The sequence below is a fragment of the Osmerus eperlanus genome, chromosome 23, assembly GCF_963692335.1.
Source record: "Osmerus eperlanus chromosome 23, fOsmEpe2.1, whole genome shotgun sequence".
In the NCBI taxonomy this organism is placed as follows: domain Eukaryota; kingdom Metazoa; phylum Chordata; class Actinopteri; order Osmeriformes; family Osmeridae; genus Osmerus; species Osmerus eperlanus.
The window spans coordinates 8,637,017-8,663,831 of NC_085040.1; the positions used below are offsets into that span (position 1 = coordinate 8,637,017).

The following is a 26,815-nucleotide window of genomic DNA, read 5'->3' on the forward strand; positions in this document are numbered from 1 at the left end:
TGTACTTGCTTGTGAACCCATTCCAGGCCAGTGTTGATGTTGATCAGACATTTGGCGCTGTGATTTACAAACCGTCAACAACACAATTTACTAATATAGCCCGGCGCTCCAAGAAGTAATTGCTTTCCTGCTGTTTTACTTTCCTGCCTTTCCTTTTTTCCCTCCTTCTCCCTCCCTGTTCTCCCTCCCACCCCCTTCTTCACTGTGTAGTATAACACCCCGTCTTTGATCAAACTTTGCAAGTGGAGAGAACGGTCTCGAAGCAATTACAGAAGCCATTAATTGCCCTTTAATACATGTTACAGTTAAGAAGCAATCAGTTTGGTAATTACTAAGGGACGGCTTGAAAATATCTTCTGCTCCTCCAGAAAAGCGGACAGAGTTGAGGTCTGCATCGTCCAATGGGATTGAGGAGTGGAGCACTCCAGCCCTCAGGACATGACAGATGCTAGGCTAACCTGCCAAAGCTAATAACATACACACACACACACACACACCTAGCAAATAGATGGAAACTGAGAAAGGGAGGCAATCGAGGAACTAATTGATATCTCAGTTGCAAAAAGTCATTTTGAGACTTGGTAAAAAAAGGAGGATGCTAAGTTAGATTGCTACGGGCTTTGGTTTGGAACGCAGGTGAAAAGGAAGTCCGAATAAAATGTACTCTAATGAGTTGAATACAATATCTTATTCGAAAACGAATCAAGTCTAACGACATAATCATTTGTTAACTTGTATAAATGATTTGTTGATCCAGTAGCAGACCAACAAGTACCTGTCCATAGGGTTTGTGTTACATTCTCAGACCACCATTTCAATGAAATACCAGAGAATGCCTCCATCAACCCTTGACCAATCCTTTCCTAGCTTTCAAACACCGTGACTCCAGACTCAATGGGCTTTCCTTCCACTCTTCCAAGGAAGTCAAAATTGGCTCTCAATGCCCAAACACTATTTCATCCACTCGCTCTCCATCTCTTCCTATTCCTGCCCGCCTGCCCCTCCTTTTCATGCCCACAGTTTCTGGTCCCCAAAGATAGTGACCTCTTCAGCTTTCTATTTTGCCTTTTTTTTATGGAAGGTTCCCTCAAATATTGCAATGCCTTGGTCGTGTTTACGGGCAAGCATAAACACAGGCACGCAATTATGTGAAGTTCACGCCATGTTTCTCGTCTAATGAGGTGCTCATTAATAGCTGGGGTCGTGCGCTACCTCTAAGGAAAGAAAGAGAAAGAGGGAGAGAGAGAGAGAGAGAGAGAGAGAGAGAGAGAGAGAGACAGACAGACAGAGACAGAGAGATCGAGCGAGCGAGTGAAAAGACTCAAGAGGCATTGTAGGAGGAGGGGAAAGATATAAACAACAACAAGCCTAGAAAACAAGAGAGAGAGAGAGAGAGAGAGAGAGACAGAGACAGAGAGGGAAATAGATCAAGAGAAATGTTCCATGGGAGAGCAGGCATGCACAGTCATGCTTGCTGAGTGTCCCTCACGACTTCTCCAGTGAAGCACGTTGATTTCCTTTATTGGATCGGCGGTTTGGGGGGAGGGGTTGTTTTTTAGGATTCGTGTCCATAGAGTGACATCCAGTCCCGTTTACTAATTCCTCCTGAGTAGACACACTCGTGTTTCAGCTGGGGCTAACGCCAAGACGCTGTCGGTCCGTGTTGCTTTGTGTTTAGGTCACACCGACCCCCATCTCAGCCCGTCTCGGTTCTTTGAAGCTGACTGGTGTTAGACAGTCATCCCCAAAATGAAGGAGTGAACCCTGCGGTCCCTATTCCCTCTCATGCTTCTCAACAGGCGACCAGGCTTATCTGAAGTGTTCTCTGGTTTGGATTGGACAGGACCACACACTGATGATGGCTTGCTGGGTCTCTGTATGAAGGCGCATGACAGGGCATGCATCTCGATGATCGCCTCTCATCAGGGTGGTGGAGGTGGAGCAGGGCTAGATGGAGAGAGGCTGTTGCTTCGTGTGAGTAATGGCTGTTAAATCCAATCTCTTTTTCCGAAGCCCGTGCCCCGTGCCTTGTTTGCCTGGCAGTGGTGGAGCCGGCAATCTCAATGCAGTGGGGTGAGGTTTGAAGCGAAAGGTGGTTAAAGTCGGGTTGGGGCCTTGTTTGGATATGACTTGTGTGTGTGTGTGAGGGGGAGTGTGAGAGATTTGTGAGAGAAAGAGGTGGAGAGAGGGTGAGAGAGATAGGGGAGAGAGACGCTTAGTATGCCTTACGACATGGAGCAGCAGCAACTGGCTTCATTAGAACAATGCAAGCAAACGCACGTGCAAAATGTATTCATGTGCTCTCTCTCTCTCTCTCTCTCTCTCTCTCTCTCTCTCTCTCTCTCTCTCTCTCTCTCTCTCATACCCACCCAACCACACACACAAACACACACACCACACACACATAGTGTTTGAGTACTTATTACATCTCGAAAGGATTTGGGACTTTGAATTATCAATTATCTGCATTTCTTTGTTTACAGAATGCCATTTGATGCAGGTGCAGTCAATTCATATAGGCATTAAAATGTCTCACGCCTTTTAGGCTAAAGGCTAGAGTTAGGATTACAGTTAGGGTCACTGCTAGGATTGTTGTGAATTCTCTTGAATTGTTTCAAACAACTGCAAAGAAAGTCAGATGCAAGTTACTACACAAGTAAGTGTTGTGTAGTTAAACACAATGTAATGCTGATAGGGAATGTGCATTCACATTGTAGACGGCAAACTTATGAGAATGTGCTTTGTCAATAAAAGGAAGCTGTTTTCAAGCAGATATGACAGACAAATAGCCAACCTCCAAAGAAACTAGAGTACAGTTGTTGTCATGCCAAGCGTATACGACACATAGCCTACTAGTTACAACCATGGAAAATACGGCAGCGTTTACAAATTTGCTCAAGCTTTTCTCTCCGTCACTTCGTCTCACATACAGACACATGCACACACACATACTCCTCGTAACATAAGCCACATGTGGTATGCATAGACACACAGGCACTCTCTGACTCAGTTACAGTGGAATACCAAGTGTTCCACTCAGAAGCAACGCAAAAACAAATAGGCCAGTCAATCACATGCCACTGCAGCTGAATAACAAACAAAAGCTCACAGGATTTGTGTGTGTGTGTGTGTGTGTGTGTGTGTAAGTGTACATGGTGGCAGAAAGGAACTGCACAGAGGAAATATATGTGGGAGAATTGGTGAGTGCCTACGAGCAACAGAAATAGAGAGGGAGAGAGAGAGTGACTGTCTTATTTGTTTGTTCACCTGTTCTTGCACACTCAAACACGTGTCACGATGTTTGCCCACAAAGTGATCACCGATTTCCTCCTGCATCCGACTCGCACCTGCACCAGCCACTCAGACAAAACCTCCCAAGGCACATACAACGGCCCCTCTACAAACCAAGGAACATCTCCAGTAGGACCAGGCTCTGAAACGACCTCTTGGAATGACTCTGTCTCAAACTCTCCACACAAAGAAAGTGTGCAGACGACAGGAACTCAAATGGAGATGAATTTCGACAGATGGGAACAAGATTTCTTGCGTCTCCAGAGCTGAGGTCTGTGGTGACCATTAACCTCGGCAAACACCTGCACCGCCATCCGACTGTCAATCGAGAACGCTTGTCTCATGAGTGAATATTTGAGAAGCGACATGTGTGGGGGTTTACAGTTTTGTGTGACTGTAACTAGTGAAAAACTGAGCATTTTACTTTCAAATTAAATGACCTTAATTAGTCATTTGGATAGGCGTGCTTTGAACATGGAACTTGCAATATCTGTTGCATCGTTAGAACTAAATATTTCAAAGGTAACCAAAGCTACGCAAACCATTTATTGATGTCTACAAACCTTTCATATGCACACAAGTCTCCAGTTATCTCTCAATTAAACAGGTACTTATCTCTACTATGGAGAGCATCGGGTCCTATAAGTGACTGTGTCGCTGGCCACACATAACAGAGGAGAGTTTGCGTGACAAAGGACATGAACAATCTGTACCCCGAGCATTAGCAGCACAAGCCTGAAGGCTGGATCCTAGACAACAGCCTTTCAAGGAGATAACCCACAGCCATCTGCTCTAGAGACAGGCGTCTTACACTCTATGATACCCCTGTGTTCCCCCCGCCAGACAGTGAAGATGTAGGAAGCCTAAAAGAGACGTACCTCGGGATGGATTCTGACACGTGCGTTCAAGCTATTCAAGGATTCAACCGGAATGTCTCGTTGTGTGTCAGTTAAGATGATGATGATTGAATTAATGGGGACATTTTAACACTTTTTGTTTTTGTTCTAAAAGGGTTACACCTGTCATCCTTGTAATCAAATGTTTACTCCTCGACAGGTCAGCAAACGCTTTGTCGCCTTGATTTGTAAACCTCGAACTACGGTCTCGGTTAACAAACGTTTTAACAAATCTCGGTTTACAAAGGCGTTTGCAGACCTGTCGAGGAGTAAACATTTGCTGTTTATTTGTATTCATACATTGCAGGGGCGTCGTTAGACCCTTTTTACTGGGGCATGTGCCCCAGTATAAATCTGCTGTGCCCCAGTAAAATCTAAAGTTTGAGTTTTAACAATTTACTTTATTAGTCAGTGCATTCGTTTATATTGATAATCCCAGAAAAAATAAACGCAGTATCCCTATCAACGCTTGTAAAATCAAAGCAGTTAAAAAAAAAAGGGATATGAATAGGGGCCTGTGCCCCAATAGAGTTGTATGTCTAACAACGCCTCTGATACATTGACAGTCACTGTAGGAGGGTTTCCTTAACAGGGAAACATTAGATAAGTGCAATTTGAAGACAATTCATTAAGAAGCCTTTCCAGTCCTGGCAAAGCATTATAAACAATAAGTTATTTTGTGCATCCGTCATTACAAAACTGTGTGTGGACTATGTGACTGCCACTCTGTCTGTCTGTCTGTCTGTGTGTGTGTGTGTGTGTGTGTGTGCGTGTGTGTGCACTTAAATGTGTGTCTTGCTCACCCTTTCATGAGCCTCATCTCCACTGCAGCCATCTGGCTGTGGTGATAGAGCAACTCAGATGGGCCACACAAACACACGCTATCACCGCTAAAGGCCCTCTCTGCTCTCCTCACAACTGTGGAAGAGGAGGCCTGCAGGGCCACAAAGAGCCCTGCGAGTAGCCCAGAGAGAATAATTATGGCAATTTAAGATTCCAGGAGCTGTACTTCTTTTCTTACATAAAAAAAATTTGAGTCTTTTTTCTTCTTAAAGAGAAAATTAAATTGATTTTCATATCTCTGTCGTGGGGTTAAGTGTGTGTGTGTGTGCATATGCGTGTCTGTGTGTGAACACTGGACTAAGGCCGTGGGCACAATTAAGAATGAAATAACAAGTACCTGCTCCTTTGTGACTTGTGTCGTGTACTTCAATCCTACCGTTTGATTAAACAAATTCATACTTTCTGATTAGACAGATGGTGTGGGCGCAGACCAATGCCACCTGTCCCTCAAGCAGAGGACACCAGTGTCCTGGTATACACACCTCAAACAATCCACATCAGGAAACAACACACACACCGCCAAAATCCTGAATACAATTGGAGAGGATATGAACCGTTGATACAACCTGTGGTAAGCTGTTTCAGGAAACACAGTACAGTAAGAGATGAATCTGCAAACATTCCAAACATTGTGAAAGAGTTGTGCTCACACATACCACAGGTAGAAACCTTGTCATCAGAGAAACGTTGATGCAAAGCTGTTACGGCTCGGACATATGTTATGACAGTAGAGCCAATACAGGGAGGCGAAGAGTGCACACAAATACATACGGTACGTACTCCTACCTTTGTCGATGGATCGCTTGACGAAAACGGGATTTGAAAGTGACGCTTTCAGCAAAGTATTGCATATAATGCATTGAAAGCTGAGAAAGTCTGCAAGGATACGTCTTCAATAAGCTCTCTTTTGAACAAGTTGAAAAGTGAAAAGGACTGAGACGTTCAAGGTAGACTGATGTCATTCTTTGTAAGAAAATATCAATCTTCAGCTGTATTTATTGTTCAGGGGAAAAAACACTGAAAAACTACAATCAACAACAAACAACACAGCACTGTATGCAAATTACACTTCCAGCTTATGGTAGGGGGACACCTTGCCAGCAGCCAGATAGACCTCCGGATACTTAATAAACATTATGTTTACAAACAACAAAGGTTGGGGTGTATTGGTTAATTTCATCTAAGCAATTTATTCTAGTGTACATTTGACAAATTGGCCACAGTGCTCAATTTTCTTTTCCGTACATTTCACCCCAGTGAAAGCCATGAGGATGTTGGTCTCTCATTGACAGATTGATTGACAGCAGTGTTCCATATGTTTCTTACTTACTACAACTAGTGTTATTGGAGCTAAATTACTTTGTTCTCCACTGGGATGTCCACTGTAGCTCTGGACGGCAGATCTCGAGTAAATATTGTGATTGACAGTTACAGATTTTCCTTAAAATACAAATGAAGCAAATCATTTTTCAATTCGATTTACGTAACATTTTTAATGCCTCATTGCTTAAATGTTTTGGGTGTGAGTCAGAAAGTGGCTCCTAATGTAAGATGGGATAGATTTGTGGCTGGCTGCTGCAAAGATTTCCCTCTTTCTTTCTGTCTGCACACACACAAACACACACTCAAGAGCTTCTCTCTACGGCTTCCGGGTGTTTCCCCAGCATGAGCGTGAAGCCCTCCTACTGGCATCTCGCCACATATTACTATCTACCATCTTGAGAAATACGAATATCAAACTCACTAATAACTAAGCCGGCCCCAGAGCTGGGAGAACGCAGGCGTCTGCCCCCCCGCCCCTCCACATCGTCCTCTCTGAAGGGGCGAGGGATGTCGTCCCGTTTCTCTCCTGTCGTGGAGAGGGGTTGTTATCTCCCCTCTCTCTCTCTCTCTCTCTCTCTCTCTCTTTCTCTCTCTCTCTCTCTCTCTCTCTCTCTCTCTCTCTCTCTCTCTCTCTCTCTCTCTCTCTCTCTCTCTCTCTCTCTCTCTCTCTCTCTCTCTCTCTCTCTCTCTCTCTCTCTCTCTCTCTCTCTCTCTCTCTCTCTCTCTCTCTCTCTATCTCTAACTCTCTCTATCTCTATCTCTCTCTCCATTCCAACCTTCCGGAAGCGCACAGTGCGCTGTGCCGTCCTTTTAATCAGCGACGCACTGTCAAGGCCAATCACAAATCGTTCATACTAGCACTATTAACAACAGCGAGAACTGAAGCAACAACAAAAACTACGCGCGACAGTTCTGCTCCTCGTTCAAAACTTGGCGGATCTGTTGCGGAACCTGTACGAGACGGTGTTGAAAGTCTTCACTTCACTTCCAAAATCAGCTGTGAAGTGCTAAATAAGTGTACAGTAAGTATGTCCCTTTGCCCCAATTCAATCTTAAAGCTAACCTGTGGGGGATATGGCTTATTGCTAACACCTCATAAGCCTCCAGTAAACAATAATAAACCCTTTGCAAGCACATCCGTATGACACCATCAACCTGAATATGACTAGATCGTCCTCTCACCTGGTGTCTGACAGGCAAAACAGTATATGTAACGGATCTAACTTTTTCATGTCACACACGCCTGTACCAGGAAAACCTAGTACGACACAATTTAGAATTGGCATGCCGATTGATATCCTAAGACCAAAACCGTGAACCTCTTCTCATTTCTTGACTTCAGCCTACTGCATCAATGAGTTGGGCCACCCACATTGTAGCAGTCAGACCCTGGGGGCCTCAAGACGGCCTGAAAACACTGACCAATGCTGACTTCTCAACCATCCACTAGCTGGGAGAATAGAGAGGCTCTCAAACTCAATAGGATTTTTCTGTGAATGTTGTCAATGTTGTCAATTTAAAAAAAAAAATTCACAGTGGTAAATGACCTAGTAACCTATCATATCTCAGAAGTCGTTCCCAAGCTACCGCTCTTAAAATGAGCAGAAGAAAAGCAAACGCGGCAAATAGGTGGTAGAGGTCTCCAGAGCACAACCACAATGTAACCGTAAGCACGTCCTAACCTGATGACGATATAACAACCGTCCCCAAACAAAAACAAAAAAAACCCAGATAAGCTAACTATATCCAGCAGCTATCTCACCTACCACCCATCCACAGCCATTCACAACCAAGACAAAATTGTGTTTTCTACTTACGGTCGCTACAGAAAGAGCCTCCATAGGACGTCATGGTGCAGTCACAGGTGAAGCCCTCCCACTGCTGGAGACACACGCCCTGATTGGAGCACGACTCCTCCGTACAGGTGGTGCTGGGTCCTGCAGGGACAGAGGTAAACAAGTTTGGTGGCAGTCAAGGAACTAACCCCAGAAGCAAATTCATCGTAGAATAGTTTACATGCTAATTAGCCTACTGAGTCATGGAGATAGAGTACCGTATATATTTTGGGAGAGTCTGCTAATTGCTGTAAACCTAGAAAAGAAGTCCTTGCTTGGCTGAGAACTAGGTCCCAGATGGAAGTTCCTGTGGATTGATTCTGTTAGGACTGGAGTAAAATCTGCTGTTGGCTGTTTACAATTTTGTGCAATCTCATGAAAACTTGTTTGATTTTTTATGATCAGTGTGTAACTCTCAGAGAAGCACAATACTGAATACATCTTCCCCAGGGCACAGTTATGACTTAGCAGGCTTTCCCCTTGTGAGATAATAAACCATTTTGGACTAGGTCAACCTATAGTAGGTAGAATTTATTTCACATATTTGCAACACAGAGGGGACATACTCTGGGTACATATAAGCCCAGTGTGATTGAACAATTTACTGTCAGTGATTGCTTCCTTGACATCCATTGGCTTTTATTTTACATTGATATGGAGAATTATATTCATAATGGTGGTTCTTTCAGCTGAAAATGATTTGATCAAGGCTTGTTATAAAACAAATTAAGATTGAATGTGGCATAATTCAAGGTTAACAACTTGTGTGATCGTCAGTCAGGAGATACGCATCTGTCAATTAAAGTTGCAATTGTGAGAAACTTGGATATTAAACAGTTAAATCTGTCTTTTTGCTTTTCTTTCCAAACCTAGACATGGATGGCTGAAGACATTAAATTGTCAATTAAAAAAATCCACCATTGTCATTTCTCAAAGGAATTCCTCATACTTATTCTAACTGCTTCATAGTGCAGGGCTGTCTTGAAAACGTATGTTTCATTCGATTGCATATATCAGCATCGAGTCATTGGGAACATATTGGGCACAGGAAATAAAAAAAGTGTGTTCATGTAGATGTGTTAATATGAAACTGTACGTTTGGGCTACTACAACCAGTGAGAGACCCTAGCTTGATGAAAGACAGAAGCACACCCAAAAAGGGATGAACAAATTATTCTCATTATAAACTCAATTAAACAAAATACAAATGCAACAACTTGTTTGACGCCAAACTAATTTGCTTCAGCAGACAAACAAACATTTGGGCTTAAAAAAAAAGCCCAATTAAAATTCTCAAATTGTGACAGATTCATAAATGCTTCCCAAGAGATAGTTTTCCCCAATTTCCAAAATGGCCATCCAAGTTAGATGTCTATATTTTATCAGTTCATGTTTTAATTGCCCACAGAGCTTATTACTATATCAATCACTAGTTAATAAAGGATCCCCAGAGCTACTAATTAAACATATTGCCTCTGTTAGTACTGAAGTCAATCACAATTTATTCGCCATGTTGCACTTCTTGCTGTTATCGATCAACCACAGCACAATCAGAACCTGAATGAAGCCTTCAGCTTTGGTTGGAGAGGTATTTTGGTGACTTTTAGGGGAGTGGATATAAATAAATCTAAAGCTAATGTAGAACAATTTGAAGGGACAATAAGTGCTAGTCATTAATGTTAACAGTACTCAATACGTAACCCTTTCACATTGACACCTGTTTTTGAAACTAACAGCTGGGGGTAGAGTGAGACATCTGGACTACATAACATCTGAACTACTGAATTCACTCTCTCTGTTCTTCCCTTTTCATCATCCACTATCTTTCCCTCCCGTATTGCCAGCGTGAGTCAGCAGAGTTGGCTGAAAGTGTATGGACTGTGAGTCTTTCAGCCGCTGGAAGCTATCAGTGCTTCAGAGATGAGCTGAGTCAGGGACTTTCTGGTCCATCAAAATCTGAGCTCAGGTTCCGACCCTGGTCGGGCGTCTGGGGGAACCCCAGCAGTAATGACCTTTGGCCTGCTGTCCACTCTGACCACGTCCTGGAGGGTATAGCCAGAGCTATAGATAGAGTGTGGAGATGCCCACTAGTGTTGGAGAAGGGTGTTCTGTGAGCTAAAATTAAATTTAATATATAATGGGTGCTTTTTAACTTAATAACAAATAAAATGTATTACGTACAATATTAATTGTAATGTTGACAAAATGTCATAACTTTTGAAGTCCAGCCTCAGCTTAACATTTTATGTATTCCATGGTACACACTACTACAGAAAAGAAAACAAGTATGGAGAACTTAAATCATAAAAGTTATGGGAACTATGGGAATTTTCACCCACTATGTCTTAATATGGACAATTACAAACACTCAGTGCTACATATCTAATCATTAGTTCTCATTATTATAAATTGGAAATCCCCTGGGTTTCAATCTGATAGTTTAATGCAGTTCTAATCTGTTTTCAAAGTGATATAATTGTGGCATATGACTTGAGGCAGGTAATAAGCTGGCAGAGGTGGCGGCAGTAGCATCACTCGTTGGAACTGGAGCTGAGCTGCCGAACCAGTGTAGACCTCTGGGAAATCAATGCCGTGCTCTCAGACGCTACCCGCCACCCAAGCGGCAAGCTCTGTACCCACAGCCTGCAGGTGTCATAAACACAATTAACGACCCGCCACAGACGCCAACCGATGACGTCACAGTCCAGCAACCTCACCTGCCAGCTTGGAAGCAGTCCAAAGGAATTCTGGGGGCTTTGCAAGATTGATGAATATTACGGGAGCAGTGCTGAAACTGGGTTGGGCCACTGACAATGGCATTAGGGCAGGGAAGAGAGAAAAATATACCTTCTCCCTGTGCGAGCTTTATGGTGCAATAGAATGGATCTACGGTGAAGACATGGCAAGATTGTAAAACGTGCCTCTGGCAGTGAGGCTACGGATGGTTGTATTATCTATCAGAGAATAACAGCCCAGGGAAGGCTCGTGAAACATGAACTTCAGAAACATGTAAGATAATCTATGTAAGTTGTGTTCTAAATAAGACAGTGGTAGTAGGATTGGATACGAATAACACTTGGATTGAATGAGATTTCTAGAGGTGTTGTTGTTGTATGATTTTGAATTGTGATCAATTACAAACTAACATTGACTTAATCCAGTACAATGTGAAGTAAAAACACGTGGCATGGTGTTTTGCACTACCTCCTCACTGCAAGAAGGTCCTGATTCAATTCCTGACACTGTTGGGTGCACTGTTGGCATGTTATCCCCAAACCTGTGGGTGCTTTTCTGGGTGGAGTTCCCATCCTCTCTCCCTGCATAGAACATATTGCTCTCTTGTCCTGTACCTGAGCCAATACATGGGCATGAGAACTTACAGTTGGTACACAGTCGCCAGTGATTTGGCGGCCCACTGCTCCTGGCTACCATTGGAGGAAAGATGGCATGGTAGACACTCCTGTGTGTGTGTGTGTGTGTGTGTGTGTGCGCTCCGGTGTCACCAGTCCCTGCATGTGTGTGTGTGTCACACTGTGAGACAAAGAATAGTTTTTCTTCTTCTAAAACATTACTAAAATAGCAAGGGTCATTTGAGTTTTATTTTCCAAAGGCAACCATTGACGTTAGTCTGGGGTATGTACTGGTACGTTTTATCTGGCTTGCCCGATTAATAATACGAAATACAACTTTATTGAGACACTCACCATCGCAGCCTCGTTCCACCTGACCCACCCTGTGGAGAGCGTCTGCGATCAGGTCGGGCAGTCTCCCGTTGAGGTCCACGGATGCCAGGCAGCCCTGGTAGCCGTCCTTAGACGCTATCAGTTTGGGCAAGCCGCCGTACATGTTCTTTGTCACGCCACCGATGTATAGCTCCCCTACAAAGCAAATGATAGACCAACTTTATTGCAGTTGAGGCTGACATGTTTTTCGACCATGTTGACTGATTTATTGCTAATGGAAATATGAACACACTGGTTTTTATATTAGGACAAAGACAAAGCACCAGGGAAGAAAATATCAGGGTTAGGTCTAGTGTTAAAAACAAGTAATTACAACAAAAAAAAGAACAACAAAAAGGCATCACAAAAAGGTTTGCACAAGACGGAAAACATGGATGCAGTCGCATTCATGTCCGCCAGACCAAAACCAACATCTTGTATTTGTGGTGCAAATTCACACACCTTCTCAGAACAACTCTTTGAAATCCAACACCTTTGTACAGTGAAGAATGTAATAAATATATTGGTACTTTTTTTCTTTTCAATTGGACCCTTCCAAGTTTTCAAAAGTTGAGGCAAAACAGAACATTTAAAAAAATAGAGAGAAGGAATAAAAAAGAGCTGACAACACAAAGAAAACAAGGGATTGAGAAATAATTGAATTCATATCAGTTGTAATTAATTAAGCTTTTGCAGCGCTTTGGGGATCGGAGCTGTGGTAAGGCAGCTAGGTCTGACCGAGGGTAAGTCAATAGAGCTGAGAGCATGAAGAAACCGAGGATCACCAGACAATAAAGAACACATGTCGAGAAAAGATAAAACTATTTTGGAATGAAAACAACAAATATAAGGATTTTCTATTCTCTTTTACTCCCATTTCTTTCTCTCTCTCTCTCTCTCTCTCTCTCTCTCTCTCTCTCTCTCTCTCTCTCTCTTCTCTCTCTCTCTCTCTCTCTCTCTCTCTCTCTCTCTCTCTCTCTCTCTCTCTCTCTCTCTCTCTCTCTCTCTCTCTCTCTCTCCAGCTTATCTCATTAAGAACTAGAGCTATCCTGTTACAAAACTAAAGCGTTTGACGCATTGGCACTTCAGATTGGAGGAGACAAGGACTGTCACATTAGGAACAGCTGTTGAATCAGGTGGAATGTCGTCAACAACACTAACCGTGATGTGGCAGAACAGCAACGTGACATTTTGAGACAGACATTTTGTAAGTTACAGGATACTCCAGAGACTCCAGTCTCCCCCCCTCCCGCCCCCAGACAGAGCTCATCATTATGGAATAAAATGGTGTACATCTTGCATGAAATGATTTATGAATGCCAGTTAAGTTGACTCGATAAATAAATACATTTGCAAAATATCACCTACACAAGGCCTTCAAACTGACTCGATAGATCAAAAAAAATGTTTCTAATGTTTTTGCGCATCTTTTCAAGTATGAATGCTTCAGTACAGTGTAATTGTGGCGAATGAGGTGGAAACGCCCAATTTTTTAAGGGCTGTGCATTATGCTCTTTAAACAGTATTAATATTATATTTTGTACACATTTATTTAACCAACAGCCACGATTCAATTGTATTATTCCTGTTCTAGCTTTGTTTCATAACAACTTTGCTGTATAACTTTGTCATCCTCAGCTAAAATAAAAATTGAATCGCCATAAACAGTAGTCAAATGGTATAAATGATACACATACCAATTAGCATTTCCATGAACTATAATTCCATATAACTTGGAATTAGACACATTAAGCCTGAATGTATTAAGTCCACTGGGTGTGGACAAATATGGGGGAGTGAATTGAATAAGTTTAGTAACTGATGGTTTACTATATTATTTCTGAAACTAATGTGTGCTTGACACTTCATATTTCACAGTCAAGGCTATGAGGCATTGTAATCAATACCATGAATTCATTAGGTGCCTAACTGAGTGATGCCCTGAAATTGTAGAGAATAAGAATCCCTTGGTTCTGGATTCTCCTGGAAACACTCTAGAAAGTGTGAACAATGCAGTTTTGGAGAAGTTTGCGACATCTTCTGAGCTTCGTTAACTTTACTTGAGAATATGTAGAATAGAGAGAAAAAAATGAAATATAAAAATGTTAATACATTGTAAAATGGTTCTTCTTTTCTGATTTTACATTCAGGTTGAAGACATGCTGTACTGTATGTGCCATGTTAAATGTAACAATATAGCCCTACTATTCACTGAATAATACATTTTAGTCTGTAAACGTATGATTTCCTGTACATACATTCTGGAGGGACGGGGTTTTGTTTTCTAATGTGTTTTGGGAACATGGCTTTTGCTTCTCGGCTGTTTTTCTATCTAATAGAAGAAGATAAGGTGTTTTGGGTTTTGGGTCTGTCCTATAACCACAGGTTTTTAGTGCTCAGGCAGGTATTGTAGGTTGGTCTTGTGTATAAGGCTGCTTTTGTGGTCAGGGGAATGATGAATACGAGTGGGCTAGAAATTCCAACCAGAAGGGACCAATTACAGACGCTCGGACACACTTCTTCTGCATGCTCACAGTTACCATAACGACCTCTCAGGGGCCCCTGGGCAGGGCCGCACTGCGTCAAGCCAGACAGAGGGCTTCTGGGATATAGCTCCCGGAGGATCTAAGACAGAGCACACTCAGCAAAAAGCTATTTTTCCTTCCCTACATTCTAAAAATAAACCTCAGATCAACATAAATCTAAGGATAATCATGTATGAGTCTTGACATTACTTTCGAGATTCTAACCAGTGTTCTGCTTCATGTGGCTTTCTTAGAAAATGGGTTAAACCACAACACGTTTAATTAAGTTAATGAAGGGTACAATCGTTGTTGAGTATGTAAGTGTCGGTGAACATGTCAGGTGACCCTCCACTGGACATTGGACTACATGTTACGCAAAAGGTTGTGCAGGAAGTTGATGTGGACAGGGATTTTCTCTCTAAATTTGGGGTGAGGCTCAGTGCTATGGCACCAATTGCACCCCTCTAAACCCAGCAGCGCGTGGGTGTGGCTCAGAAACACGTGCACCATTTTCCTGTGAGCACAGCTTGCTGCTCCTGGTGCTTCTTCCAGGTGGGCAATTAAATGTAAGTTTTTTTCACCACCATAGTCTCTCTTTATATTTTAACAGAGCACTTAGTAATCTTGATTGTGCCAAGTCTATTACAGACGTTTTTGGTGTCTTTGCAGTACGCTACCATTAATTTCACACAAAAACTATTGATTTCACATCAAACTAATCTGGCATTTTTACACAATGGCCAATTGACAAGTTGTCAAGTTAGTAGGAATAACATTTCTGAATCGCTGGCCAGAAAATGTGTTTGATTTAAAGATTTAAATGATTAAAGAATCTTTTTATGGTCAAATCAGTATTCTGGTTAGATGATGGGGATCTTTTTTGTAGATGTTCACTTCAGCAATATTCCCTACTGCGCCTAAGGAATGGAAAAGAGGGTGTCAGCTCGGGTGTTCATTATTTATGTTAAAATAAGAGTTATGCCATTGTGCTTCACACACGCAGATTGTGTTGAAGATGTGTGACAGATTGTTTGACACTGATGACCGAATTTCCCATCAAAATGATTATTCATTAGTTCAATGGTTGTTGATCTCTATTTAGATAGCAGGTGTTCTTTCTGTTTTGATCTCCCTGGAGATACTGATGTCAATTTGAAGAGCATGGTTGGAACTGTTCAAACTTGCCTTTAGACAATACAAAGGAGCAACAACAAAGGGATTGTATTTCAGTCAAGCACTTGGCTCTGTGGGAGCATTCAAGATCAACCACTTACAGAACTTGCACCCCAGCTTCCTTTGTCTATTGTGTGACACAAAAAAAACAAAAGGCACACACACACTATGTCTACTATATCCAGATACTGCAGATCCAACCGCCATATACAATAGTTTGTGTTCACTTCCATGGGCTGTTACCTGTGCCCTTGAAGGGAATGAGTTATAGAGGAATGTGTCTGTGTGCGTTTGTGTGTGAGAGAAAGAGAATGTTGTGCCTCTGCATCCTCTAAAGTTCTACAGTCAAAATATTACAGCTATGAATAATATACTGGCCACATTATCTTCTCCACCGCCCAAAGCTCTAAAAGCCTCACAGGCTCGATTATATTGGAATCCTTTACTACAAAGTACATTTTATTCTATATTACCATGGGGATTTTAGGTCTGAACTGGTCTCTGAGGACCATTTGTGACTTTTCAAAGACAGGCTAATAAGTGGATTTTCAGGAGGGTCGCAACCTAGGTAGAGGCGAACCAGGGCACCAGACAATCTCAGACAACCACCCAGGAGAATGCACTCTCCCAGGGCTATACATGCTGCTACTGTGGGCTGTCTGCACTGAAGCTTAGGTGTGCAATAGCTCTCTTTCTGTTGGGACTTGCAAATACTGCACGGTGGCAGACAGACAGAAAGACAGTGTTATTGGGTGCACTCGATTGCAATGAAACCAATTGAACAGAACAATGACCAATTGCTCAAACCAAACCGAACTCATCACAATTACTTGAAATACTTATATGGAATTGATCCATGTAATAGACTTGTGTCTGGAATACAAAAACACAGAAGTAGAGATGAACAGAATGACACGTAACACACTTGCCAAAAATACACTGAGTGGTGAGCAGACACACATTACAGACACTGCACTGTGTGTTAGCGTATGTATTTGATGTTTCACCAACACAATACTATGATGACAGTCCAGCTTTTAATAGCCGACTGCAACTACTGCTACATTCACCACCATTTACTCAATGTTAGCTTGACATGTGGATACAGTATGTGTGCCTTTTAGAAACCCTTTTTTCAGTCTACTTTACCACTGCTCCCTATCGCTCCTTTTTCTCTATTTATCCTCTGTCTTTAAGTTCCCCCCCCCCTCTCTCTCTCTCTCTCTCTCTCTCTCTCTCTCTCTCTCTCTCTCTCTCTCTCTCTCTCTCTCTCTCTCTCTCTCTCTCTCTCTCTCCCTCTCCCTCTCCCTCTCCCTCTCCCTCTCTCTCTCTCTCTCTCTCTCTGAGATGTTGTCAGAGCTGTGATCGAGAGGGGGATGCACACCTGTTAAAACACAAGTGTGTTCCTGCGACAACGCCAGTCTGTCAGGGGAGACATTTACTGGGCTGACCTGTCAGAGGGAAGAGCTCGGCCAATCGGACGCTGGGGATTTATGACTGATGGGGAACTCTGCCACTGGTGTGGAGTGTCCTAAATCAACTCCCCTCCCTTCTCTCATCCACTCTCCTCGCATCGCCGAGTTAGAGTTGTCAGCACTATGGCTTCGAAACGGCTAATGTGCTGCTCAACACTGAATTGTGGTCTAACACTCCCACTCAGACCATAACATTGGCAGGGGACATTTTGATTGGTTCAATGGAAACAACAATAACAACTGCTGTAAAGAAAATAATAAAGGCCATTTTTAGATGGTATCCTCCTTTTCAGTTGCCATAACCAGGTGTATATTGACCACAATGGACAACGGTCTTCAGCATTTTGGGACACGACCGTAAAATGTTCCTAAAAACAAACGCTGTTGTCCTGGGAAAGTTTTGTTTGAGAAGCATATTAAGTTATGAATATACTCTCTTTTGACACATACTACAGACTTTTGTACAAAATGTGCCTTTTCATACACTTTATTCCTTTGGCGAAAAGCGTAGCAGTCAGCAGGTGATGGGGAGGAGTGTGTGTGTGTGTGTGTGTGTGTGTGTGTGTGTTGGGGAAGAGGAGCGGAGGGGGTGAAATAGCTAAAGCTCTGAGTAATGCCACAGTAAATTGTACTGGACGACGGTTCAGGGGAAAGAATGGAAAAACACACCGACCAATCGGAGCACTCAAGCAGCTTTACCTATCATTTATTCAGAGAGCACTGGCACACAGGGGAGGGAGGGGGAGCGAGCGAGGCAGAAAATCGTGAAGGAATTACAGAGAGAGGGGGATTTCGGAGGACATGTAAATGGGGCCTGAGGTGCGGAGATAAAAAGGCAAGATCGTGACTGTGATGCACACTATGAACAGAGATTCCCGTGATGATAGTGACGGTCGGTGGATGACAGTGATTGTGATGCCATCAACGTCCTGTTCCACCCTCTCCGCTCCTCCTAGTGCTTCCCTCTCTGTTGCTCGTGAAGGAGTGCGTCGCACAGAGAAGAGTGACGACACTCCAGGATGTTTATGGGATCTGACACAAACGTGCTAATCAGGTTATTCTGCGTGCAGTTTATTTGAGATGATTATGCAAATACATGCTATCTCTGTTTCAGCACATCTTCATCCAATCACATCTACTCCCACCGTTCATTTAATACTTACAATGGAAATCAGACCAGGTGGAAACCTCAGACGTTTTCCTAATGCGAAGATGAAACACTCATGCATACAGACACATATATTAATAGTCTTTCTTCTGTCTTTGTCAAGCCTACGCTGCTTCCTGCTCTAGGATAGAGACGTAAAAACAGACTTCTCTCTCATGCCAGAACACCTATTAAAGTGTGTGTGCGCGCGCGTATGTGTGTGTGTGTGCTTGTGTAGGCGTGAGTGCGTGCATACTTCAATGCGCGCACATGTCCGTAGGAAGTATCATCCCCTGTGGAAGTCTCTCGGTATGCCTCTGCCAACTTAAATAGCCCTTAAAACACGTTAAATCTCAACACAAGGAGCACCTTTGGGAAGAGGATGATAGATAAAAAGGCACTCTCTCATCTAACACTGCGAGTTTCCATATGGGGATACATTCACAGCTCACATTCAATTACTGACACTTCACTGCTCCTCCCTCGGCCTCTTGCAGTGTGTGGACCACACACTCTTTTACGGAGGGAGGAGAGGGAGGAGAGGAGCGGGGGATGGAGGAAAGGTGAGGGGAGAGCTGAGGGCGGGAGCGTGGGGGGGGCGTTGGCTGTATTCTACCCACATTATGGAACAGTCCTGACATTTCCTCTTTCACAGAATAATGGAAGCGCAATAAAGCCTTGTGGGCCTGAGGATGTGCGCGTGTGCGTGTGAATGTGTGTTTAGGATTGCAGGACGGCATTTAACATTTTGCCTGACTAACTGACTGCCTGGTAATTCGGAGTTTAAAACTATATTGTATGAATAAGGCTGTTGGAGAGTTTTGAATCCCCCCAAAAAATGAATTCCCAATGGAGATACATTACAGTCGACCATTTTAAGTACTGTCTTGTAACAGGTGTCAAATCAGAAAGGAAAAAAAACATTGTGTGGGCGTCAGTAGAGTTACGGTAAGGTTTTGGCGGCCATTTAAAATTCCATTGAAATGACAGAAATGACACAGACACACACAGACTAACACACCGCCAAAGTAGGACTCGAAACAGGTGAATTCTACAAAGGAGAGGGACACCTCCCCCCTGCGAGCCCTGCCTCCCCCCTGCGAGCCTACGCTCGATAGCCATTAGGCTGAGGCGCGCTGATCGATGGCGGGCCAATTTGCGGCCAGAGAAGGCGTGGGTGGCACATAGCCACAGCTGTTTAAAGACATCAGCCGACACCAACAGCAACGTGCCCACCGTGGGGACTCGGCCAATCATATCCACTGGCCTGCAATAACCAAGAACTAGCACGGAGAAGGTGTTAACTCTTCAGTCCCTGGCTGATAACTGTGATCGGTTTCACAGATAAAGTAGGAGACGACATTGAATGGCTATGATTGGGAGGTTGAAAAGATATTTATTTGGATTTGATTTACTTGGCAATGATGTTGTATTCAAATTTGGAGCCATATTTGACTCTTTTCAGTTGGACCTACACTTCAGTTGAAAACTAGTCCGCTGAGGGTTAAAATTCTACGACGAGGGCGTCATTCTGACGATTTAAATGTAAGTATTTGCTCTGGCACCTTGTTGTACCATGTGGCACCATGCTTATTAGACCTACATTGTGAATCCATCTACCTTTGCCAGATACTAACGATGATTGGGCAAAATGAAGCTTTAGTCTGGCAATGAAGACATTTTAACAGGAGTAATTATGTTTTACCGCCGCTACTGGTGCCATTATCGAAAGGTTAAGGATCATTTGTGGAAAAGCAAGTGTTGAGGAGAAAGAGATTGCATTAAACACATTGCTTTTAAAGCCAGTGTGCTGGACTTTTAAAGAGGATAATTGATTCCACCTCAATAGGTCAGGATAAATTGAAAAACCAAATTGCAGTGTCACAATGCCGTAATTTTTTCTGAAGGCAAAATGCAGTTCAGATGTTTCTGGAGCAAATGTACCCAGGTAACAAACATCTCCACAGCTAAGTTAATTTAAATTTGAAATCATACACAGGCTTCAGTATACTCTGATCTCTGCTTTGTTGGGCCTGGCTTGTATTCATCCAGACCATTTATCCTCATGGCTTTATCCCAGTGAGAACACATGGCCTTGGTGAGGAAGTCTTAGACAATGGCCGGCATTAACATTGCGGTGCCTCGTGCTGAGTTTCGGTATTGTTCTCGGATTAGCGCATAGCGACAGATTAGCTTGGTTTGCTGTGGGCCGGTGCCACGGTAGAACCCGGCTACGGGGTGATTGAACGGGTAATCTTAATTTTCCTGTTGGCACCAAAGGCTCTTTGTAAAAATAGGTGTACCTGACTCCCTCCTCCCCTTCCCTCCATTCCAACTCTCATTCTGATCCAATTGGTCCCACTGCAAGTAGAAAATAGACCTTCTTTAATTTGTTCATTTTTATTTATTTATTTTGCGCAAGAGTAAGCTTGAGAGAATGTCTAGAAAACAGGGACAGATCGAATTAGGATCAGGTGTAATTAATCACAACTTCTCTCCTGCTCCCTGGCAGTCGTTTTTTATTTTGTCTTTTTTTTTATAACATCCAAGTTCTTGTGTTGTTATTTTTTCATCTTTCCATCTCTGCATTAAAGGATGACATTATTATCTTTGGCGTTGTCATGTCATTAACATAATGAGGCTTGGATATCCCCTTCGGCCTGTTTCTGTTTTTGTTTACAGGGAGCCACTTCTTCTTAGTGCACATGACTAGTGTGGTTTGCTTCAACTGTATCTCAGGGGGAGAAAAACCTCCCAATTTAACATCACCAAAAAAAATGCTCAGCGTAACAAGTGAAGTATTTTTATTTGTATTTGTTTCGTCTCATATTTGTGGATTTAACTCTGTTAGCTGCAGTATCATTCTTTTCACTGTATGTTTGTTTTGTAATATTCTGTGCAGAGAGAGGACACAAAACAGCTTAAGAGACTGTGTTGGATAGTAACATGATAGCAGGACAAACTAAAAGGGTAATTAATTCCCTTGAATTCTCCTAGCAAGAAAAGGATTAGAGTCCTCTTCTTTGTTGCCTGTTTATGTATTAAGATACAAAGGCCATTTTGTTTCAAAGCCTGATTTGATGCTAATGTACTTTGTGGGATAAATATGAGATATGAATATGTGTCTAAATAGCCTTCAACAATATGTAAAAGAGAGAGAATGTGCACTTTGGGATACGAAACATAATTGTAAATGTCAGGCAATGAGCTTATCCAAAGTCCCAACACTTTTCATCCACTTTGCTACTGTTTGTGGCTGGGGAAATGTTTGCTAGCGGAAAACATTTCCTGGCTTTTGATTTCACTCAGGGCTAATTAACGCACTAGCCACAGAGGAGCAGGGGGTATAGATGGATCACAACTGAACCAAGGGGCCCCCTAGTTCTTAAAAGCTAGGTCACAATTCTATAAACCAAGTCGTGAGCAGTAATCCAAACTGCTACTAATGTGCTGATAGCGTTGTGTTAATGAATATTGAACACACAAATGAAGCAATCTGCAGAGCTAGAGCACTGACTGTTGTGGCTATTTCCGGAAAAGCTAATGCCTTTACTAAGGGCTAGCCTGATTGATCAGATTATTATAAAATTATTATCAGTAAATTAAAAAATATTTCATCAGTATACCTGTTCCTCCCATCCTCCCACACTGGGAAGCGAACTCGGGTTCTCTAAATCTCAAACATGGCAACCATGTCTATAAACACAGTGTGTTACGTAATCCCCTACGTCACCAAAAGGCTAGTTCTTCAATGATTCGGTTGGGTGGGATTCCTTCTGAGGAGTGAGTTTAACCAATTCAATTTGGTTATGCTGACTTCAGACTTAGATTTGACTTATCTAGGCTTTCATAGAGCATGACAGTAAATTCAACATCTGCTTCTGTGTGAATCTGCTTGTGTGATTGGAACTCCACCAGCAGACAAAAGTGTAACCACTTTTGAGTCTCCTGAGGCCCACTATATTGTTTCCTCATCATGATTAAACTGACACAGGAACATCATTTCAATACGAAACAATCACTTTTCAAGAAAGAGACATCCTATTTTTCAGTCTGGGATAACTTAAGATGCACGATTGGGAGAACAGGCACAGGGACCCTCCGCTCCCATATGAAGTGTTCAAATAAAAAAAGTGTCGGCGCAGGAGAGAGGATACAATGTGTGAAGATGTATGAGGCTTGTATGTTAACAATGTGTTTTCTGTGATGCACAGACGAGTTTTGAGGTGGTTTGAGGATGTGTGTGTTTGTGTATATGGGGGGGGTGACGTGTAGTGTGTGTGTGTGTGTGTGTGTGTATGTGTGTGTGACAGGGGGGTGCATTTGTGTGTTGACACGATACACCAGTTAGGGGAATAGGGCGAAAGGAGGAGGACTTGAGAATTTAGTTCATGCCTGGACTGTTCAATGAGACTTGGGGATTCAGGAAAGAGACATAATTCTCCGGCAAAGGTCTTCTGGAACTAGATTTACAACTATTATTCTTCCCACGAGCAACATGTAGCTGCTGCTATCTCCTGCAGTCTCCTGCAGGCCGAGAGGAAAAAAGGGCTGTAAAATAAGGAAATGCGAATAAAATACAAAACAACTTCACAAAAGCCAACAGATTAATGACACAGACGGAGTAGCCCTCTGTGGGAATTGAGACAGTGTTTATAGTGACGCCTCAGCTTGTGCTTGGAGAGCCAGAGTGCATCCATGTTGGCAATGAAAAGACAAAATGGCCGCCCCCTCCTTGTCTTTACAAATTGCTGTCCTTCTGTTTCTTTTAAGGAAATTAATTGTTCAATGGGGCGTTGGTGATTTTGTTCATTTGCGGAATGCAAATTAGGTTTATTCTCACAGCATGGTGCTTTGGCAGGGTATGGCGGGCTTGTTTGTTGAGCAGGTCTTCTGTTTGGTGGTTCATGGGATGTATTTGAGGACTGTGACTCATCATTGTATGAGGTAGAGAGACAATTTGCGAAAAGATTGGCATGCAGATCTAATAGTAATCTGCGAATTATGCCAGTACATGCCCCATTCGCACCAGAATACAAAACTAAAAATACAACCAAACTAAGACTGTGTGTGATCTATGTCTATGTCTTGTAGCAGAGCCAACAGACAAACCACGTACCATCACACCTTTCCCCTACCCTCGACAAGGAGAAAGGGGGTTTCCCCCCTTGTCCTTATCTCCCAGAGCAGGAGCTTCAAAGCTTCTGGCCCAGCATGGGGTCAGAAGGTAGACCAAAATGGCCTTACAGTATGGAGACAAAGGATTTTAAGGAAGGACTAACTTTTCTGGATTTACAAACACATTCTCAAGGACTACATGGCTCATGGACACTATTTCAATGACAGTAGTTGATGTGTTATAATGTATGCTTTCCCTTTAATGCTGTGTTGATATAATTTGATGTTTTAATGTAACTTCCTTTCCTGTTATGATAAATCAGTCAATCTTGATATCAAAATGATTTTAATCTACAAACTAAACCATTTATTAATGTTGTATTGTTATATTTATATAGTTATATATTTTCAAATCAAATCAAATGTATTTGTATAGCCCTTTTTACACGCAAGCATGTCACAGAGGGCTTCACATATGCCCACAGAACTGCCCCTCAACCTATAAGCAATACATTGACATTTGAAATAGCTGAACTCTGCTGAAAGTTATCAACCACTTCACACCCATACGTCAATCTCAGGATGGACGCCCAGGTGGGAGTAACTGACCAATCAAAGAGTTCACCTCCAAAAGGATACCCCCTTTCGCAAGGATTATAAAACCCCGATGCACAAGCAAACCTGGCTTTTTCGCAAGGATTCACCGGAAGTGTTCGCGACACATCTGACCTATCCTTCTCAATCAGCAACTCACTGGACCACCAGGAACTTGAACGAAAGATTCCTTTGCTCTAACCGTTTGACAACAACGAACGGAACTTTGACTGTTCTTCTTCAAACAGACAACAGTAACTGCGATATTGCTACATTTCTTACCTGTGAACATTGGCATATTGTGATTAAATTTGTTAGGTTTGATTTTAGTTTGCAAATGATTTAACCTAACTTTCGTTAGGATTAGTTAACATACTCTCGCATTGTTCTCCAGAAGCCTATCTCTCTCTCCCTTCCCCCTCCCCACGCGCTCTCAACCTACCATCTTGTACCAACCCTCATCCTAGTTTAGGACTTACTGTATACAGTTCAACTCAACTCTCTCAACTAACCTATAACTTCTCTGGTATTTGTTCATTATAATTACATTTCCTTAAATAAATCATTGTTTATAATACTCGCGTTATCCCTCACGTTATCTGATCTGCTCTACTTTCATAGAATTCACTACTTAAGATTAGACTGATTATTACGAAGGCTATTATTCAATAAGTTTTCCTCTGTCCCTTTAACAAATAAGAGGTGGTGCCCCTAAGAACTACATACTTAATTATAAGTTAAGTATTGCTAATCTTAAACGAGCAAACCCCGCTACAGTCTTACCCCACCATTCTCTATACATGACAAATCCTCCCTGCATTCCCATTGCTCTGTCTCACTATTGATTGGCAGGTGTCACTCAAGACTTGATGACTGCAATCAATCAGGAAAAACCTCAGCAAACCCCATCAATTAGAGTTAGAACATTCTGAGATTATTGGAGCATATCAAGCCAGGAAACATAGGAAGATGGCCTGTCAAAGTGTCATGATTTATGAACTGGAAGCGGACCAATGAAATGACAACGCTATATCAGGATAGAGAAAGGTTTGTTAGGAGTTGGCTGGGATATAAAGTTACTAGATTGGATGTTAAATGATCACAAGTTAAGTTGTAGCCCTAACTCTTCTACTGATGCTCGTTCATTCAGCAACACTAATCCTATCTATCTGAATGCCTTAACTGCGTACGCAATTCCTGACATTAAGACACTTAACGATAGCATGTGTTAGTTTCTCTTAGATGCTGAAGTTCATTTCAGAGGCTGAGTGGTCTCTCTCCCTCGTCCTTGTGCCCATGACGACCGGGCGGAGTGCCACCCATCTATAATCTACCCTCTCATGATTTATACGCTTCTTTATCATTGTATAATATTATACCCTTTTAATTGCGCCACCCTTACCCTGGCAAAACGTAGCCAGAGAGAGACAGCGAGAGAGAGAAAGACAAAACAGACAGAGGGCAAGGCGCTGCAAGGTGTCTCACTTTAGGAGAAAGTAAGCAAGAAAGAACAGAACAGAGGCAGAGAGTGAGAAACAAGAGAGAAAGGGGAAAGAGAGATGTCTTTCACGAAATGAAGAGAACATATTTTTAGATTTAGACTTCTCAGATCCTTCAGCAGCGCCCCAGAGACACCGCTCACCACACTGCCTCCCCAAACACCTCATCAACCCCCTCCCCATCACAAGACTCACGGCTATCCCAGAGCCCAAATTTGAGTGAATCGCTGTGAGCGAAGATAAATGACCATTTTCTCTCGGATGTCATACACCTCCAATAGTTTCAATAGGGCCCCCTAAGGATAGGGCCGTAATTGCTTCTTATCTCCTTTTGGATTATAATTTAACCATATGTTTTCTCAGAAATCTGAGTCACTGTTTTTTTTTCCTGCTCGTTTACCCTCTAGTGGGCCCAACTTTCTCAAGAGTCAACATAACCATGTGATCAATATTTCAGTCTTTCTGTCTGAAACCTGCAATTACCCAGTGTCCTTTTCTTCGGCACCGTCTGCACTGTTACAATGGAACACAAGTTCACACCTAAGTGGCTTTTAACCAGGACTCTTATTTTTGAGGATATATTCCGGCAGGAGCGAGGAGAAGTAGGAGGGAGATAGGGGGAGATAAAGAGAGAGCGAGGAAGAGAGAAACATACTACTGATACTATATCACCATGGTCATTTTTCTTTTTTGGAAAGGTAGATGTGGTTTATATTCAAGGTTTGTTTGATTGGTTGGGGACTATGCAAGGGACAGTGTGACCAACGTGAAGAACATTGAAAAAAGCAGATCATCTTTCAAGGTGAAGAGGATGGAATGGTGTGAGTGTCGCCGATGCCAGGCTTTTGTTAGAATACATTTTTGCCTCAAGTCCAACTCTTGTTTGGCGGGCAGATTTAAGCTTGGCATGGGGAGCGGGTCTCTCTTCCCCTCTCTCCTGCTAAATCAAACATACCCAAAACTCCTGAGCTGGCATACATTTGAAAGCTGAACAAACAGAACAGGAATAAAAAGCTGTGTGCATGCACAGACACACAGCGCTTCACATACAACAGCGCACAAACACATGCAAGAGCACACATACTTAGTCTAAAAAAATATGTACAAATATGCAGATATCTTTTGTATTTATTTGTCTATTTTTTGTAACTAAATCAACCAGATGTGACAAACCATCCTAAAACTGATTATTTTAGTTAACGGCAGCTTAAACGACACCTTGGAAATGATCATATCAGTGTTCAATCCTCAACTGTATGCTATCAGTATACATCTTTCATGAGTCACAGACATAGACATAGTTTCCTACTCTTACAGCAACAAGGGTTGCATTTTTCCCCACTATGCATACTTAAGGCAGTTCACTTAAGACCT

At 42.5% G+C, this 26,815-nt stretch overlaps 1 protein-coding gene and 1 long non-coding RNA gene across 9 annotated transcripts in view; both read right to left on the reverse strand.

Moving 5' to 3' along the window:
• LOC134009869 (uncharacterized) overlaps positions 1 to 26,815 on the reverse strand; it is a 636,131-nt gene that overhangs the window by 255,632 nt on the left and 353,684 nt on the right. The window lies entirely within an intron of this gene.
• The window catches only part of nrxn2b (neurexin 2b), a 532,900-nt gene that overhangs the window by 208,738 nt on the left and 297,347 nt on the right, over positions 1 to 26,815 (reverse strand). For all 8 annotated transcript variants that reach the window (XM_062449593.1, XM_062449592.1, XM_062449591.1 and 5 more), the window contains 2 exons: positions 11,893 to 12,066; positions 8,171 to 8,290 (listed from right to left, as the gene is read on the reverse strand). In XM_062449593.1, coding sequence (XP_062305577.1) covers positions 8,171 to 8,290; positions 11,893 to 12,066 — 294 coding nt within the window. The remainder of the gene's footprint in view (positions 1 to 8,170; positions 8,291 to 11,892; positions 12,067 to 26,815) is intronic.